This window comes from Hyperoodon ampullatus (genome assembly GCF_949752795.1).
Source record: "Hyperoodon ampullatus genome assembly, chromosome: 12".
Taxonomy (NCBI): domain Eukaryota; kingdom Metazoa; phylum Chordata; class Mammalia; order Artiodactyla; family Ziphiidae; genus Hyperoodon; species Hyperoodon ampullatus.
In genome coordinates this window covers 46684174-46702889 of record NC_136925.1, presented here as the reverse complement: position 1 = coordinate 46702889, position 18716 = coordinate 46684174, and the positions used below count along the sequence as shown (strand labels likewise).

Sequence of the window (18716 nt, the reverse complement as noted above, 5' to 3'; positions counted from 1 at the left end):
AGGAGAGACTACCAAAGAAGAGTGAGAAGGAGGGGTCAGAAAAGTAGCATGAAAATCAAGAGTGCATGGAATCCTGGAAGCCGAATGAACAAAGTGTTTGAAGAAGGATGGAATTATGAACTGTGTCAAATATTATTGACAGGTAGGTAACCATATGTCTTAATTTGCCTGGGATAGTTCCAGTTTATGCCTTTGTCCTGGATTATTACCAGTGTCCCTTTCACACTTATAAGTGATCTTGTTCAGACCATAAATTATATGGTCCCCTGCGGTGGACACGGAGGTGTGCTATTTAGATCATCTTTCAAGAGAACCTGCTTTGGGGAGCACGGCTAATTGACACCTCCAGCTGCTGTACCTTCAGATCTACTGTGACATTCATGCCAGGTCATGCTTCCCTTGGGCCATTTCCAGCCACTGACTAAACACAGGGGAGTACCAGGAATGGGCCATTCCTGCCTGATCTGGACATTATTTGGCCACCAACAGGCCATTTTGACTTGGGGACTGACTCTCTATCAGTCTGGCTGAGACTTTCCCAGAACTGCACTGTAATCTCAGGCTTTCCCTATCCAATCCTCCCTTCTCTCTCTTCTTAACAGGTGTCAGGCCTGCATTGCAATCTGAAGGCTTTTTTCACCTACGCTTTGTCTCTCCCCCTTTATCCTTCCCAGGCCTTTCTCCCAACAAATCATTTGCACATCTAGTCCTCTTGGCATCTGTTTCTTTGAGGCCCTTAACTAATACAGATAGTACCAGGAATGGCCCAAGAAAACAGGTAGCGAGATGGGATTTGGGGTCTGGCTTACTCATCACCCAAGTGGCTAAGAGGACCTCAGCATGAGTGATAGATATGTGGGGCACAGACAGTCCTGGGCACAACGTGGCAGCCTAAATGCTACGGATTTCACCAGTGGTGAACAAGAAAAATATCCCATGGAGGGGAACACCTTTGCCAATGTGATGATTCAGGCCTTTGAAAGATACAGAGGTGATGATGCCTATGAGAACAGTGGAACTCGCTGGCTGTTTCCCTGCAGAACAGTTGTACTGATTCCCTGCAGAAGGATCATGAGAAATTAAGGGTATGTAGCAAATAAAGGCTAATTGTGAGAGCTAGAAGGTGTCTCTGATAGGTTAAAAAGAGGCACTTATAAACTGTAGAGTAAGAGTAGACACAACTGAGGGGCAAGCCCCGCATGTGATAGTCAAGGTAGGTCTGTTGAGAAAACCTGTGACCCTGAAACCCTGCATGGGGGCAACTGGATGGATGCCCCCAAGGAATTTGGCTCAGCTGACCCCTCTCATCCCTCACTGCTTGTCGAGATGGTTCATACCTCTAACGTAAGAGCTAGCACTTTCTCTGTACAGGGAGATACTCCTGTGGCCTCTCCCCAGCAAGGCAACAGGAGCCCCCTTGGGAGCTGCATCTACCTCTGCTGGAGACTGCCAGGTTGATAACCAGGGTTAAATCCCAGCCTAACCTGACTTGGGATATGCTGGGTCTGATAAAGAAGGAAAGAGATTACATCTCAAAGGAGCTCTAAGAATTAGCTAACATCTAATGGTGGGAGCCAGGGGAGTAGTGCTGGGATTACATTCGGAGGGTACATGAGTAAGGGGGTGAGAAGGTAAGACTGGATAAGCAGGAATTCATTCACTCAGTGGGATTTCCTGGAACATGAAATTTTAACATCTTGGAAAAGACCCAAGGCAAACTTTCAGCTAGGGTAGCCTTGGAAGCCTGGAGAAAACAAAGGCCCATGCTGAGATGCCCTGTCAGATGGGAGAGGAAGGAATAAAAAGACTGAGGGAAGTGGGAATGCTGGCATGGACATATTATGTGAGGCCAGAAGACCCATCAAAGGACACACTAAGGTCATTAGGAACAGGCTGATGAGAGGGGTGCCTCACTGAGCATCACTAAGCAGCTCAGTAATGGCCTCCTCTGCAGGCCATCCACATCTGGGCTCGTTAAAATCTATGGACATGACACAGCCCTGAAATAATAGATACCAGATGGCTGCACTTGACTAGTAGAAGCCAGGGGACCCCCATCACCATGATGATGGAGAAGCCTGAGCATAGGGAGTTGTGGAGATGGTTAATAAAGCATGTTGTGCCCAGGACAAAACAGAAGGGCAGCAGTGCTTACCATTTACAATCAGAGGAAGGCAAAAATGGAGGAGTTAGGAGGCTGATGTGGTCACATGAATAAAAATCACCATTGTACAGACCTGTAACCCATTGACTGAAGAAGTGGACAGGTCCTAGGACAGAACCTGTAACACCATCACGGTATATACTATGATGATTCCACCACAGGGCACTGTGGCCATTTATTCCAGTACTGTGCACTGGGAATCCCCAGACATTTCAGACTATTAGACACAGGATCTGAGTTGACATTGGTATCTAGAGACCTGAAGCATCATCATAGCCCCTTTGTTAGGGTGGGTTTTATGGAGCCAGGTATTAAATTGAGTCCTGGCTAAAGGCCAACCTACAGCGTGTCCACCGGGTCCATGACCCCACTGGTGGCGGGGGGGTTCACACATTTATACACTCTATAAATGTGTAATAGGGGTTGACATACTTGGTGGTTGAATCACTGGATCCTTGGCCTGTGGGGTAAAATATATCATGGTGTGGAAGGCCAGGCGGAAACCTCTGGAACTGCTGCCCTCCTCTCTTCCCTCCCCTAGCCAAGACAGTAAGTCAAAAATAAAATAGGATCCTGGGGAATTACAATGATTAGTGCCAGCATTTATGTTCGAAAGGTCACAGGGTTCATGGTTTCTGTCACACCTCCTTTTTTTTTTTTTTTTTTTTGTGGTACGTGGGCCTCTCACTGCTGTGGCCTCTCCTGTTGTGGAGCACAGGCTCCGGACGTGCAGGCTCAGCGGCCATGGCTCATGGGCCCAGCCGCTCCGTGGCACGTGGGATCCTCCCGGACCGGGGCACGAACCCGTGTCCCCCGCACCGGCAGGCGGACTCTCAACCACTGCGCCACCAGGGAAGCCCTGTCACACCTCCTTTTAATTCACCAGAGCTTCTGCAGAAACCACATGGATCCTGGAGAATGGCTGTAGTGTAGCATGAGTTAAATCAAATAGTAGCCCAACTGCAGCTGCGATGCCAGGTGTAGTATCTTTGCTAGAACATATTAATAAGGCCTCAAGTGCATGGTATATGTCTTGACCTCTGCTTATCGGAGGATCTTCACTGATATATCACCCTATTGATGAGACAAGTAAAAGGTTACTGAGAGCTGATCATCAGGTTTATACAGAGCTAACTGATGACCTTGACAAGTGTGTATGTAGTGGAAGCTAAGCTAGAGTGGGTACAAGAGAAAATGGAAAAGTAAGTGTAGAGAGCAAGAGGATGACTCATTTAAGGCTTGCTGCCATTTAAAGGGAGCAGAGAAATGAGTTAGTAACTAAAAGGAGACAGGGTCAAAGAAGGTTGCTTTTTTTTTTTTTTTTTTAAGGCAGGAAATATTGCAGCCTGTTTTATATTAATGGGAATGATCCAGTAGAGAGGGAGAAATGATGATGCAGGAAAAGAGAGGACAATTTTTGAAGGGATGTCCTTGAGCAGAAGACAGAGATTGAGGATCAGGATACAAGTGCAGAAAAAGGATATTGGACACTGCCTCCTAAAAGTGAAGAACCTCTCCCCACTCCTTTTAATAAGAGGATTTTCTTTACTGAAGCAGCTTCCAGACTATTTTTATTTTGTTTTTTTTTAACTTGTACATTAAACCTCAGATGAACCTGTATTTTAAAATTGGTTTGCACATAAAATAAAAAGTTTAATGCAATAATTTGTGTATTTTTTTCACAATAGTTGGTAGTACCTGCTCAATGTACTTAAATATCCAGCTGAGGGGGTAAAGAATAAGTCAAGGGAGAACGAGATAATCTTTAGGGTTACTGCAACCTTTTAAATTCTGAACTTGTGTCCCAAGATGTTAAATAATAAATGGCAAAAAAATGGCATAGACATTAGTTGATAAGAGTTCTGATATGGGTGAGACCACATACTGTGTCTGGTGTGGAGATAAGGCTTCCAGGAAGAGGCAGAAACTTACGTGAGACGTTGAAGAACAGATAGCATTTGGATGAGAAGGTAGTTAGGGTGAAGGTTTTCTAACAGAATGGGAGGAAGGAATTTACCAGGAACTTTCTGTGGAATATGGGAAAAACACTGCCGAGTGCACTAACCCAGAGGAGCAGTCAACTAGAATTGTGATAAGTACTCTGGTCACTTCTAGATGATGTACCCTTGAGCTGAAATAGTCTCGTAGTGAGCTTGATGTCCTCCTGAGAACTGTGACAAGATAGCTCTAACTTCATTCTGAGCATCCATATGGACATATAGGACAAGCACAAGAACCAGATTAGGAAACGAGCAGATAACACACAAAGCATTTTCTATAATATCACTTTTAGAACTTTTCGGTTTATAGTAAGTAAGGAGAAGGAGAATAAAGCATGGGTAATTTGAGTTCAAATGACAAGTTCCTCTAATAAAGGAAGTGACAAGAATTAAATTTGCACTCTAAAATAGCAGTAAAAATGTAGTCAGAAGCTTTTATGATCTGAAAGAATATACATTATTAAGTGGTATAATTTTGTCTTGTTTTAACTTAATGCCTTGCCCTTGTTCTGTGACACAGGGAGATTCAGTGGTACCTATACTTTCTACCTCAGTCTCCTAAGACCCAAAGCCTATATTAACCTGCAGCCTGGTACATTTTATGGCAGTGAAGCGTTGTTTTCCTTTTTTTAGTTTCAATACATTTTATTTAAAATTTTTGAAACCTTTTTAATTTTATTGGGGTATAGTTGATTTAAAATAGTTTCAATATATTTTGTATCGCAAACAAAAAAGGGAGATGGCAGTATCTCACTGGCAGGTTTAAAAATTTTTCAGTCCTTAAACATCAAATAACCAGGTGTCCCAAACTTCAACGCAAGATGGTGGTGCCTGTAGTATCATTTTTAAAATTTACTAGCTAGTTTGAAACAGTTAAGTATAAAACTGTGAATAAAATTTCCCTTCTCACCAATCCCAACTGAATACAACTTCTTCATGGTTTTCCCTCGGGATACAAGTCTGACACGTCGCTAGGCTCTTATCTTACTCCTTTCAAAAAGTACAAGCGAAGAATGTGTTTTTAGAAGAAGCCTTTGAACAAGGAAGAACAAATATCATAAGCTCTGTTCTTTGTGTTTCTTACCAAATCTGTCTGTCAATGCCCTCTGTCAGTTTCTGAGTGTGGAGGAGAAACTGCCCGAGGTAAAAACAGGATTTCACACTCCACAAAGCAAGATGGAAGAATACTAATAATACAGAACCTTTAGATATATTGAGATAACCTCCCAGATATGTCAAGAAATTCCATAAAAAAGCAGGTACAATGAAAAAAAGTAATATGATACTAGAGGAAAAAGCATCCTATTGTTTTCTGAGATGGATTACACATTGGGTAAAATGCACTAGAAGAAGAAAGAAGAAAAAGGATTGTACCTAGTAAAAATAAACAGCAATAAAAAATTTTGTTTTAACTTTTGTTTGTTTTCCATCCCATTTCTTGATAATACCATTACTGGCACAGGGCTGATAATGTAGTTGCCAAAAATAAGGGCAAGGCTGTAGTAATGAGAATTAGCAGGAAAAAAAATAAGCTCTGACATTCCCATCAATTATAATCCATGTTTTAAGCAATTGTGTGTTTAGAATTTTAAGATACTTGGTTTGCTCTTCCTGAGCGAAAACTATTTTTACCTGAAGTATTCTAAAGAAGCTTCCAAATTATGAGGTAAACAGAGTATTTTACCAGTTGTAAATACATATATAGACTAAAGTATATTCTCCTTAAATAAATGTTGGTAAAAATCTCTAAGTGGTAACTAGATCGTTAGAGTCATGCAAATATTGATTAGGAATCAAAAAATTTTAATTCTTTAGTTTTGTTTTCCAAATTTTAGTCTACCTTTAAACTAAATTTCTTATATATAATGAAAATTGTCTATTTATTAATTTATGCAGTTTTGATAGGAAATGGAAATAATAATGACAGAGGAGGATGGTTTGAGCAAAATCACTTTAGTGACTTTGAAATTTTGGGAGATAAGCAGAACTAGAGCTTACTAGGAGATTCGAAGAACAAAACAAAGGAACAGAAAATATGCTGCTGTTGCTTTTCTAGATGAAAGAAATGAATTCCGTAAGACAAAGGAAATTTGGACTCCTTAATTCTGTTTTAGAGGTGCTTCGTTTCATAAGAGTACACTGGTAAACCCATGGAAACACTGTAAATTGAGGTAGACATGACCCTGTGTTGTGGAGAACCTTAGATTTTTCTCTTATTGAGTTAAACTTGTGTTTTAAAGTGGAAAAATTCCAAGTAAAGAGTAACATTTTACCAAAGTATTAATTATTCCAGTAAATTCACTATATATTTCTCTAAGCAATATGTGTTTCTCTAAAGATTAATTTTTCAGTCAAATATTTTACTCTTTTCCCCCAAAGACAATTTGTCTATTTTCTTAAAGTGAGCTTGGATTAGCAGAATCACCTCTGCCGACTCTGCCAGTGGCCACTCTGCCTGGACACAGTGTTTCCGCTGGGGTGGAGGTCAAGGCTGGAGACAACTGGGCGCTCCTCCTGAAGGCTGCCTTGCCTTTTTAGGTTATGAGGGTCTCTCTGTGTTTAGGATAACATGATTGACAGCTCTGCTCCAGCTCCAATTAGCACCCTATAATTTATTAGCTTCTGCTTTCAGATTGTGCGTTAACTTCACAAATATTTCAACCACGGAAACAGCAGCTATCAAGTGTCTCTCTCCTGATCCAGCCCTCTGTGGCTGGAATGAAATACAAGGAAAGAGCGGTACACTTGGTCTGTCAAGTGAGAATAATCATTTGTGTCTGTGTCTGTCTGAGGGCATGGGGTCTCTGATTTCTCTTTAGGCATGCATCAGTGGTGTGTGTGTGTGTCTGAGTGTGTGTGGTATCTGTAGATAAATAGATTCTATTGTATGGATCCTGTATTTGTATTGAGAGTTTCATTTATTCATGGGAGATGAGGGAGAGCTGGTATTGAGGAAATATGAAATTTACATTTGCTTAATCCTGTTGTTTGTGTAAATGTCAAAACTTCAGTTATGTGCAAACAGCAACTATAACAATGATATTGCCTTTAGGACATTTTTTCCTTTACTCCAGAATTTAGAAATATGCAACAAATAAAGAAGAACAACAAATCTTAAAAATCTTGCAAGGAGAGCAAAGACCTTCACAAGTACAATCAAAATGTGAATTATTTGCATGCAAATTATCCATAGACTGTTGAAGCAATTTTATAAAGGAATCTTATGTTTTTTGGTTTCGTTTATTTTTAAAGTCTTTTCAAATATCTTTCAACTTTTCTTCCATGCTTTGACTCCTAGTGAATTATGTTTAAAAATGCAATTTATGGAAATGGCATTTACATGGAAAGCCGTTTAAGTTTTATTTTTAAAAATCCCCAATTCTGAAGTAACCAATCACTAAGTGTTTAAGAAAAGGTTTCTTGTTTATTTTGATAGAAGGTGTACAGGTGCCTGCACATAAACACAGGATTTACGATTCTAAGCAAATGGGAGGTTAAAATTACCTTACAAGTTGTTTCCCCCTATTCGAAAGGGCACAGAAAATGCAGTACTTACCCAGAAAGAGCGGCAAGAGAAGCTTCCAATCAGGGAGTCTACGTCCCAACACTCACCACCTCTGCCCTCCCTCCCATCCAGGCCTGAATCAATCTTAAGTCATTGCTAGAATTTGCCACGCATCGAAATAGAACTTCAAAGGGGAAATGAGACAGGATGGCAACTCTTATTAAACTAAGGGAGTAGAATAGATAGAGTTCCCTGCAGTTGGGTGACTGAATTCTCAGCCAGAGGGCAATCGGCAACAGGATTATTTGGTGGCGGAGAGCTGTCTCTCCCCTTTTCCTCACCTCTCCCTCAGTAGAGGCCAAGTGCAAAGGGAAAACCGTGGATGAGGAGGACACCAGTGCCAACCGGGATGATTAGAGGAGAATCTAATCTTTCTCTCAGACCCCCAACCAGGTATAATATATGCAAAAACATGTTTACCTTTTCTCATGTCATCCCTCCTTTCTTTGAATGTCCTTTTTTCAACTACTAGGGCCTTCTCTAATCTGCATGGTTTCACAAATATTAGCAAGACAAGCATGAGAATTCATCCTTTACGTGACTTGCTGGGCCTAAAAGAATGTCAAAAAAATGTCAGTTAGAGCTATGAGTTCACCAAAGTTCCCTTTGAAAGTCTTAATACACAGAACCGAGTGATGATAGTTCCAGGGCCTCTTGCATTTCTACTCTGGGAATGTGTAACGTGGAGGGAAATGTTCTGCTCCTCGGCTCCGTGTGTCCTATGTGCTAGGTCACTGGAGCCCTGTTCGGCAGTCTGGACGGTCTGTTCAGGACTGCCCCAAAGGCCAGTCCCAGTGAATGAGTCTCCTCCCCAGCAACCTGATATTCAGGTCGGATGCAGCTCAGGAGGCTTCAGTAATCAGAACCTCGTGGCTGGGAAAAGGCCCCCTGTGGGTTCTGATCAGAGATCTTGTGAGTGCTAACGTAGGTTGAGCACAGGGAAAGCTTCTTGGGGAGGGGGGCTACTTGGAAAAGATGTCCAGCAGAAAATGCACTTGCTGTGCTTTCTTCTTCGTCTGTACACTCAGTGGCAAAGTTTTAAAAGTGCGCTGGAACCAAATGCGTTTTATTTATGCTTGTATACACCAGTGATCCATGCCAATGGAACATGGATTTAAAAAAATCACAGAGAATCCAAAGTTAATTTTAGTTATTGCTTCAATGTCCAAACCTCAGACTAACACGCTTAACACGACTTGGTTAGGTTGGGTGTGAAGAGCTTCAGAGCAGAGAAGGCTATAAATACTGAAATGAATTAATAAGAGAAGCAATAATAATTCCTTCCTAGAGATGAATGGAAAAATGCATCTGGCTGAATGGTCTACAGGTAGTGCCATTTGACGAAGGAGTCTGGACAACGTCCTTTAATACTTCCTTTTAGACCTGGGATTCTATAAGTTCTACAGCATGTCAGTCTTTGCTGGCCTGTCTCTTTCCCCTTCTTTATTCATCTATTGTGGAGGAGAAAGTAAGCCCAAAGTTGAGCATTTCAAGACAGATCAGAAGTGGGCCAGTAGTTACTGCAGTGGATAATAGTGCAGTCTCTGTCCCGGGCTGCCTGGGTTGGCATCCTGGCTCTGCCCAGTTATGTGACTGGGCAGATTACTTCTCCTCTGTGAGCCTCTGTGGTAATAAGTACCACACAGAATTGTTGTGAGGTTTAAATAAGTTAACCTATATATAAAGCCCTCAGACCTATATATATAACCTATATATAAAGTGCCTGGGGCATGATAATTAACATTAGTTATTGCTATATGCAATACAATTAGTTATTACTAATTACTATCACATCTGGGACAATATAATCATATAGTACCTTCCAACTGAGCAAAAACAGTAATACGTTCTTGTAATGATCATAGTCTACTTAACAGGTACCAAAATGATAGAAAGAGGGGATGGGTAACTCTGCTAAGCCATGTTCTGAGTAAGGTCCCTTAACTGCACCCAACTCTTGAGACAATTATCCAATATACACTGTATTTGCCTCTTGTGTTATAATGAAGATCAAGATTTGAATTAATATTTTATGCTTTAACAACTTTCAAGGGCAGTTTGGGCATAACACTAAATCTCTCTCTTTAGAGAAAGAAGACGAGTAACTTTGGCATCAAGGGAAAATGAAACCATTAATTTAATAATTTCTCTTTTTTGGCCTAGCTGTAGGTTTGATTTCCTAGCCTAGCTGATTAAAACATAAAATAACCAGTATTTCCAAAACATTTTAAAATTGAGGACTCTACTATCTGAAGAGTCTAGAATTTAAGAAGTAACAATAATTCTCTTTTGGAGAAAAATGTGTATATCTGACTGAATGGTATACAAGTAGTGTTTTCTATACATCTCTGCTTTTACTTGATGAAGGCCATCAGATAACCTGGCCTTCCGTGGGCTACCATTTTCTTATCTGTAAAAAGGAGGGGGGATACCCAACTTCTCATGTCCAGGGTTGACATAAGGTGGAAAGGGGTTCACAGGTTTCACAGCATGACGATCACTTTGGAAAACCAAAAATATATATACGAAGTAATTTTACTTCCTGACATCGGATCATACTACTATAAATTATTTTATGCTATTAGAGAAAAACTAAGGTATTTGTTTTCCTTTTAAGAAATAACACAGCGACATAGTGGTAAACAAACATCTTTAATGTTCGTTTCTTCTTCCTCATCCCCTTCAGTTTTGCCCACATGTGTACCCCTTCCCCTGTCCCAACACTAAAGTGACCAAACCATGACCACAGAGACTGAGAAGAATATTCGAGGTACCAGAGACTCCATGGGCATCTCTTCCCCTTCTGGTGACTCCTAGTTCTTCTTCTTGGAGACAATTGGGGCCTCTTGATGCTTACTTTTTTTCATCCAAAGGAGGATAGAGGGAGGGACAGAATTTGTGGGAGAGAAGGCAGAGAGAGTTTCTTCTTTCTTCATAAAATGTTCTTTGTAAAAAATATGATATATACACACACACACACATATAAAACATATCCAGTGCAACTGCAATTGCTGTGCCAAACACTGGGAAGTGCCCCCTTTGGTCGATGTATTTCTGGAGTTTTAAACAGTTGTCCTACAACAGCTGCATTTCAGTAAGACTCGGGCAGGTGGCTCCAGATAAGCCACTTGCCGCTCACATTCAGGCTGAGGCTTCCACGTTCACAGTCCAAAGGAAAAAGTGTGTCTTTGTGTCTGGAGTGGGTGTTGTAGGGAGGGAGCGGGCAGGAAAGGAGCTGGAGGCTACAGGTGAGGAAGAAGGAATTGGCTTCTTTTGACTTCTCTACCACAGTCCTTGATGCAAATACAAATACATTTCAGTCTGAGGATATTGACATCGGCAGTGCTAAGATCACACTACTTAATGAAATAATTCACATCAGCATAAAAAATATTCACACCAAAACATCTCTTTTTCTTTCCCTCTTTCCAAGAAAACTATGATATCATGTCACCTAAGTGATCACCAAGGATATTTCCAGTGATTTGCCCAAAAGTCATTAAGCATCATTCAGAGTCTTTGGATTTCCTCTTTTGGCAGAAGAAATTATTTTTAGATGAACATTCTGTCGATGTGTGTTCTGGTTTTCCCAATACACGGAGAAGTTTGAAGTCTCTGCATTCCCCCATGTCCTCATCCATGAAGTGAGAGGCACAGATGCCAGCCTCCATGGCTGGTCAGAAGGGAAAGGGAAGGGGAAACCCTGGGTCAGCAGATCAGCTCAGGAGGGATGCACCACAGAGGGAATAACGACGAGCTGCAAACCAAGATCAGAAGCTGTTACAAACCCACTTGATTTCAGCTCTGAGTGTCACCAATTGCGCTATGCACAGACCTACAGGGAGGAAGGTGGGTTGTCTAGAACCAGTACAGATCCTTGCTTTTGTCCTGAGGCTGCAAATCTGAAAACAGAGAGAAAATAAAAGGGAGAGAGAGAGGGAGAAGAGAAAGAGAGAGGGAGAGAGAAAGGGGTGGGGGAGGGAAGGCACAAGATATTTAAAGAAAGAGAAAGACAAACACCACTGTTTCATTGTGAAAGTCACAGAATTCATCTAAAGGGCATGAATGAAAGTAAAAGCAAAGCAAACAAGTGTCAAATTTGCACCTGAGGGAAGGGAGAGCGGGCAAGACTACGAGCCAATGATTGCATTTATTATATAACTATTTTTTTCATTTGCCCTAAAAATAAAGCAAACCAAAAAGTAAACCCTTATTTAACTGTACCTTTCAAATTCAACTCTTCAAGCTAGGGACTTAATATTATCACTAAAATCATATTCTTGTTAAGTTTTATGTTTTCCACAGACCTATTTAATTTGACAATTAAGTTGATATCAGGGTCATGAGTCATATTTGTATGACTTGTAGCTACCACAAGAGGTGACAAGACCCCCCCACCCCCCACCCCGGGCCACCATTTAAACTACGCTCTTAGCAGGCACTCTAGATCAGCGCTGTCCAACAGAAACACAATGGGAGCCATGGGCATAATTCTAAATTTTCCAGCAGCCACATTGAAAACAAGTAAAAAACAAACAGGTGAGACTTAATCTTAGTAATATATTTTATTTAACCCAATATATTCAGTATGCAATGTGTTGAAAATATTTCAACATGCAATCAATGTAAAACATCAGTGAGATGAATTTCACATTCTTTTTGGGACAAAATCCTGAAATCCAGTGTATATTATACACTTACAGCACATCCCAATTCGGCCTGGCCACGTTTCACGTGCTCAACCGACACATGTGGCCGGTGGCTACAGTACTGAACAGCACAGAGCTAGAACCTTTCCAACAAATTTTATTTTTTAAAAATCCTCTGTAATATTAACCAGTTACTTTCTCATTCTGCGCACACCGATAACACAGGGTCATCTGTCTGCTGAAACACAAGCCCGCCATGCAGACCTTCGGGCCTCAGGGTCACTGGGGTCTCCAAGGAGAACTAAGTAGGGTCCCGGCCTCAGCCCAGGTTTGGGCACAGGGCAGGAGGGGCCCGGGGATGCCACGTTCCCTCTCCCGCTTACCTGAGTCCACGCTGAGGCCCAGACCCCCGGCCACGTCCCCCGTGGGGCTCGCGAAGGGTCCCCCGGGCGCGGCCCACGTGGCGCCGGCCGGCTCGCCCTTGGCCGAGAGCTCGCAGGGCGGGCTGCCGGGCGCGGGGGCCGGCGCGGGAGCGAGGCGGGCCGGGCGCCCCGAGGCGGCTGGCATCAGCAGCGGCCCGTAGCGCGGGTCGAAGTGCGGCGCGTAGACCTCGTGCACGGCGGCGGGCCGCGGGTAGGCGGCGGCCTGGGCGCCGAGGGCGCCGCCCAGCGCGTAGGGGTGGTGCGGATGCGCGTGGTGGGGATGCGCGTGGTGCCAGGGCTCTGCCGCGCCCTGGTGCAGGTGGCCGTGCAGCGCGGCCGGTGAGTAGGGGTCGGCGGCGGCAAAGGGCAGCTCCGAGTGAGCGGCGGCCAGCGGGCTGCCCAGCGGCGCGGGCACCGGCGTCTGGTAAGCGCTGTTCCAGAAGGAGGCGGGGAAGCTGCGCTGGCTCATCGGGAAGGAGCCGTCTTTGGGCCGGCGAGGCGGAGGGGAGGAGAGGGAGAGAGGAACGAATCACCGCCGGAAGCACGGTTGCCGACGCCGCTCGGCCTCCTCAGAACTGAACGGCCGGGGCGGGCAAAGGGCGGGAAAGGCGCCGTGCTGGGCGCACGCGCGGCGCCTCTCTCGCGGGGCTGCGGCCCGGGAACGCGAGGTTCGGGCGCCGCACGGGGGAACCGTTTGGGGAGGAGCGCCGCTTCCTCAGATGTTGCAGGCGCGTCCCAGGCTGCGGGAACCTGGGGACTGGCGGGGAGAGGAAGAGCGGAGAGACTTCTTTCTCCAGCCCCAGTTTCAGGGCGCAGGGAGCTTCCTTCGGACTCCGGGCTGGACGGCCTCGGACCAGAAGCGGCCTCGCCTTCCCGGCCCGCAGCCTCTCCTCAAGCTAAAGGTACCTCTTCCCGCTCTTGGTCGGCCGCCTAGCGATCTCACTACCCGCTCTCGCGTTTCAGCCTCCCTTGCTCCAGAAAATGTGCCCCTCCAAGGCCTCCGATAGACTGGAAGTCCATCGACATATTTCGGAGTCTTGCTATTATTAGTCTCCTTTCTAGAAACTTTATTTCAAAAAAATTTTTTGGCCAAGAGTAAACTTGACCTATTAAAAGGGCAGCTGTATTATTTGCAGAGGGGGACACGAAGGGACAGGTCTTTTCAGTTTTAATTAAAAATTTTTCTGCGTCAAAATGTGGACGCCAGGAATAATAATAATAACAACAATAATAATTATTGTTTGTATCATTGTTGACCCCTAGTGTCTGGAAGCGTTTTAAGAGAACAGCATTTAGATCACATTTGTTGCCTTTAGTTGGGAGGAAAGGAAAGAAAGACTTTTAATTAAAAGAACCCTGGAGAAGGCATCTGCATTTCATAGTAGATAATTTAAAATGCTTTGAAAATGCATCCTAAGTAGGGAACAGTCTTCCTCTTAAAAGTATTTAGGCAACTGGAGAATAAGAAGAATGTTTTGTATTTAAAACTAATGTTTTTGGATCTTGTCTAGGCAAGGTTTGTACAAACTGTCACACACTTAAGAAAAAAAAGGAAGGGCGACAGTTGTCATTTCCCCCAAAATGAAATATTTGTTTTCCTTTGTTACAACAAAGTCCTCATTTCTCAGCTTGGTACACATCAAAAGCTAAGATTAGTGAGAAAGTTACCAAAGTTACCAAATAGTTACTTCCACCCTTGTTTTGGTAATAAAGGGAGGTCAAGTTTCCAGGATAGAAGAGAGAGTTCGTTGACTCATCCAAGAAATCATTGTCCCAGGCTAGGTAAAGCAGTGCTTGGTGAGAAGGGTAAACCAATAAAGAAGGGATGTGTTTGGGGAAATCCCTTAGAGACGTTTTGGCTACCCTTAAATTCTTATTTCTTTATTATTTTACTCGCTTATTGAAAGACATTCTCCGCTTCAAGATTTCCCAAGTAATCAAAATCTGGCAAAAGGCATAAGTAGGTTTTAGGAGACATTCTTCAGCAGGTTTTGCTTGCATTGCATTCTAGGACTTTTTTCTCTGGAAAGATTTTCAGAAATGGGGTAAGGGCCCTGTAAGCTGTTGTTCGTGAAGATCCCCCCACCCCCACCTGCCTTGGGAGGCTGTTGGAAACCTCACATTTCCAGAGCACATTTACATACATTTTCTGTTTCCCTTACAGCCACCTCCAGGGATAGTTAAGTGGGCAAGTATTATTCTAATTTTAGAGACCAGTAAATAGAGTGACCTCCAGAAGGTTAAGAGACTTGCCCAAGGTCATATTGCTAGGAAGTGGTGGAGCCAACACACAAACATAGGCCTCCCAATTCCAAGGCTATTGGTTTTTTCTAGGTCACTGCTCTGCCCTGCCTCTTCAAGGAGAGATCTTAGGCCTGTGCCTACTCCTCCTTCGATTTCCTTATCCTCCCCCAATGGCCCTCCTCACCTCTTCTCTAACACCTAGCATTCTTTCAGCTGCATCTCTTTGAACCCCTGTAGGTGGACCCCAGGCTATGAGGGCTCTCTATCCTCCCTTGCCAGTTGGGGCCCCATACTTACCCCGCCAGGGCCCGGAGCTCCGCGGGGCTTTGCTGCTCGTACAGCTTGGGGAATAGCTGCTAGGCTGGCTCAGGGCCCGGCTGAAGTGCTCGTCCACCACAGAGCTGATGTCTCCCTGGAAATAGGTGAAAAGGACGCAGCGGGAGTTGATGTACTCCGCCTCTGGTGGGCGCTCTTTCTCCGGGCTGCCTTCTTCTTCTTTTATACTAGCCGGAGTTTGGCTGGAGAAGGAGGAGCTGCCACTGCCGCTGCTGTTGCTGGGGCTGGCGTTGCACTCCTGGGCCTCCTGCATTTTGGAGTAACAGGCTAGTTTCTGCTCAAAGGAGAAAGAATAGAGAAGTCAGTTTCAAAAGAGCGAGCAAATTGTGTTCAGACTGCACTCCCTCATCCGGATCCCGAAGGTATCCAGGAGCAACTGACATCGGTGCCCATGCCCAGTGCTCAGTAACGTGGGCTGCAGTCAACAGGCCTCCCAACCTGCAGCTCAAAAAAGGTGGGGTTCCTGAGAGGCCGACTGCCCTTCTTGGAGTCTCTGTCTCCCTGGAATTGCTGCCAGGCCACAGGGAGAAGTCTCTGAAGGTGTCAGGGTGAAGGTCCAGGAAGATGCCTAAGCAGTTTGACCACAGAGCCAGGCTCAAGGCAGATATAGTTTTAAAATCAGGCTCCAAGGGTAAAAGGGCACCCAAGTCCAGTTAGGGCCTGACTGTTCCCTGCCTGAGAATTCAGGGCAGACGTGCAAGATGCAGGATTAAAGCATCCTCATGATAGAACATGAAAATAACAAAATCCACTCTACACAACAAGGATGTAAAGGAAGAACTGCTGCAGGATAAAAACATGGAATAACATCGTGACATGGATCATTTTAATAAATGCAAGTTGATATTTGGTCATTCATAAACTGGCCATTAGAAAGTCTCAGCTTTTAAAGAGATCTTCTTTTGAGTAAGGAGAAACCAGTGGGCTATGAGACTGTGTATATTGAGGAAAAAAAGTAGTAAAAAGGAGCAGAGGGTGATCTTGGCTGTAAGGTTGGGTAAATCATGACTGTCTGCTAGTGATTTACAAAACCAAGTGTGGCCGCTGAAAACTTTCTTAGAAACGAGCAGTGGACTGAATGCAGTGTTAAAGCCGTATGCAGGCAGGGATGCCCTTCAAGGGAGACCCTGATCATACAAAAATGCACAGAGATCTTGGGGCAATAGATTGGTCCAGGGTCAGGGAGGAGAAAGGACCAAACAGACAGAAAACCAACCCTCCTTTCCTCTTTGTAATACTCCCAGCCTGGGAAGGAGCTCATCTTGGACACCGAAGCCAAAAGACTGGAGTTATTTAGCAATATCACCATTTCTACCACATTCCCACTTGGCTTACAATGAGAGACTCTGGTGATTCCTAAAATTAACATTGAGACTAAACAAACTTCTGGTTGGAAAGTTTTAAAAAGGAGAGGAGGAGGGAGAAAAGCAAAAACAAAAGGCAAAATCTACCCATTTCATCATTAATTCATCCGGAAATTTTCAAATAGACATTCTGCAAGCAAAATTGGCAAAAGCATGGACTTGGACACTGGGGTGTATTTCAATTTTCCCGAAGCAGGAGTCCAGGCCCTCACTTTCCAACCTCGTCCGGACTCCTAGGGGATCCCCCGCTCCGCCCACTGGAGTGCGATCTTATTCATTTCCTGGACTACTGTCCTCAGTTTCGACTACAGCAGCTGAGGAATGAAAAGAAAAACTTCGACCAGATATAGCCCGGAGAATAGAAATATTGTAAAAAATTAAACGAAACTTGAAGAGTTTGCAGAACCGGGGCTAGTGGTCTTCTCAAAAGTGGGTTTGTTGATGGCAGGGCAGCCGGACTCAGCTAGCGAAAGGCGAAGTATCTATGAAGCTTGCCTCTGCCGGGTCAATAATATTTCCCAGAACTTTGCAAAGCAAAGATTATACAGCCAATGAGTTTCGTGCGGTTCTCTTTGTAACGAATTCGCTGGTTCTGGAATTAATTGGCCTGATCGCCTGAGAATTGAAACGGAAAAAAAAAAAAGCGTTTGATAAAATAAGCTTGCAGAGATGAGAACGCGAGTCTTTGATTCTCAGACATAGAGACAGGCCTTTGCTTTTGTTTTGTTGTCACTCTCACCTTTGGGACCAAAGTTTGGTTTTCCCTGAGTGAGCTTTGCTTGCATCTTCCCGGGCTTGGAAGAAATCTGGAGTCCGACCTACCCTAAGAAATCAATGCAGCTCGCGCGATCCTCGTCTAACTATTCCCGGGAAGTCCGGGGCACGCACTAGCAGGACTTAGCTGCCTTCCCGAGAGAGCAAACGGGCAAGCTAAAGGGGTTAGCTCAACCTACTGGGAGGCAGCGCGGGCAATCCCCGCATCCGGGAGGCGCCCGCCGCTGTTCAGACGCCCAGTATCCGCGCGGAGGCACCGGGAACCTCGGAGTACTGGCAGTGCTCGGAGAAGCCGGGGCGCGCCACCTGTCTACGAGGCCCGGCCGAGAGGAGACACGTACCTGGTGGTAAGGGGTGTAGGCGGCTGCGAAGTAAGGCTGGGGAGGACCATAGACTTGGTACATAACATCCAGACAGCTCATGGCTTCCCGCAGCGGAGACGGTTAAGTGTTTTATCATCAACTCTCGGGCGGCGGAGGGCAGGGATGCTGCATGGGCGGCACTTGGACCCGAGCTCCCAAGTCATCCGCGGCGGAGCGAGGGGCAGCGTGCTCCGCGGCTCGGGATCCCGCTCGCACGCTCCCTTCCCACCCCTGCAATTCCAGCCGCCACCGCGCTCCGAGATGGAAGCGCCCGGCCTCCAGCTAGTGGGCATTTAAACCCCACGCGGGGCCGGCGTGCTGACGCCACTCCCGGGCCGCGGAGGAGGAGGGGTTGGGGGCGGGGCCGAGAGGCCAATGGGGTGCGTGGGACGAGGGACCGAGGGGCTGCCGGTGCGTTTCCCTGGGCTACCCGGCGGTGAACCTGTGGCCGAAGGGTGCGGTGAACTGCGCAGCCCGGAACTTGAGCCCTGAGACTTCGCACCGTGAGGAGCAAGGATTTTCCAGGCTAAAGCAGGAGGGGGCGGGAAGACGAAGAGGAGAGGGCAGAAATGGGGGCTTTTACATTTAGAGAGAGAAAGAAAGTTGTTGAGTAGTGGGGAAAGGTCTTGTGGGGAGTCCCGACCTCACACTGGAGAGTTGCGTGTGTGCGTCCGGGGTGGCGAGGTGGGGAAGATTCTTTGCTCTCGGCTCCTCGGCGGGAGGAACGGCGCTATCCCTAGGAATCCCCCAGGAAATCCGGATCTTCGCAGACAGGATGTAAGAGTCCGGGAACTCCTCTCTGCGCGGAGGAGCTCCCTCTGCGGGGAAACGGCAGC

General features: G+C 45.2%; 1 protein-coding gene across 2 annotated transcripts; it reads right to left on the bottom strand.

The window, feature by feature from the left end:
• Nucleotides 1–11445: 11445 nt before the first annotated feature.
• On the bottom strand, nt 11446–17940 carry VGLL2 (vestigial like family member 2; the record flags this gene model as incomplete). 2 transcript variants are annotated; one of them, XM_079716470.1, is made up of 4 exons in its annotated part: nt 11446–11486; nt 12762–13283; nt 15342–15654; nt 17860–17940. In XM_079716470.1, 4 exons carry the CDS (start codon nt 17938–17940, stop codon nt 11446–11448), a joined length of 957 nt encoding a protein of 318 aa, XP_079572596.1. The 2 variants fall into 2 exon arrangements, with proteins under 2 accessions (XP_079572596.1, XP_079572597.1); XM_079716471.1 differs by lacking the exon at nt 12762–13283.
• Nucleotides 17941–18716: the final 776 nt, after the last annotated feature.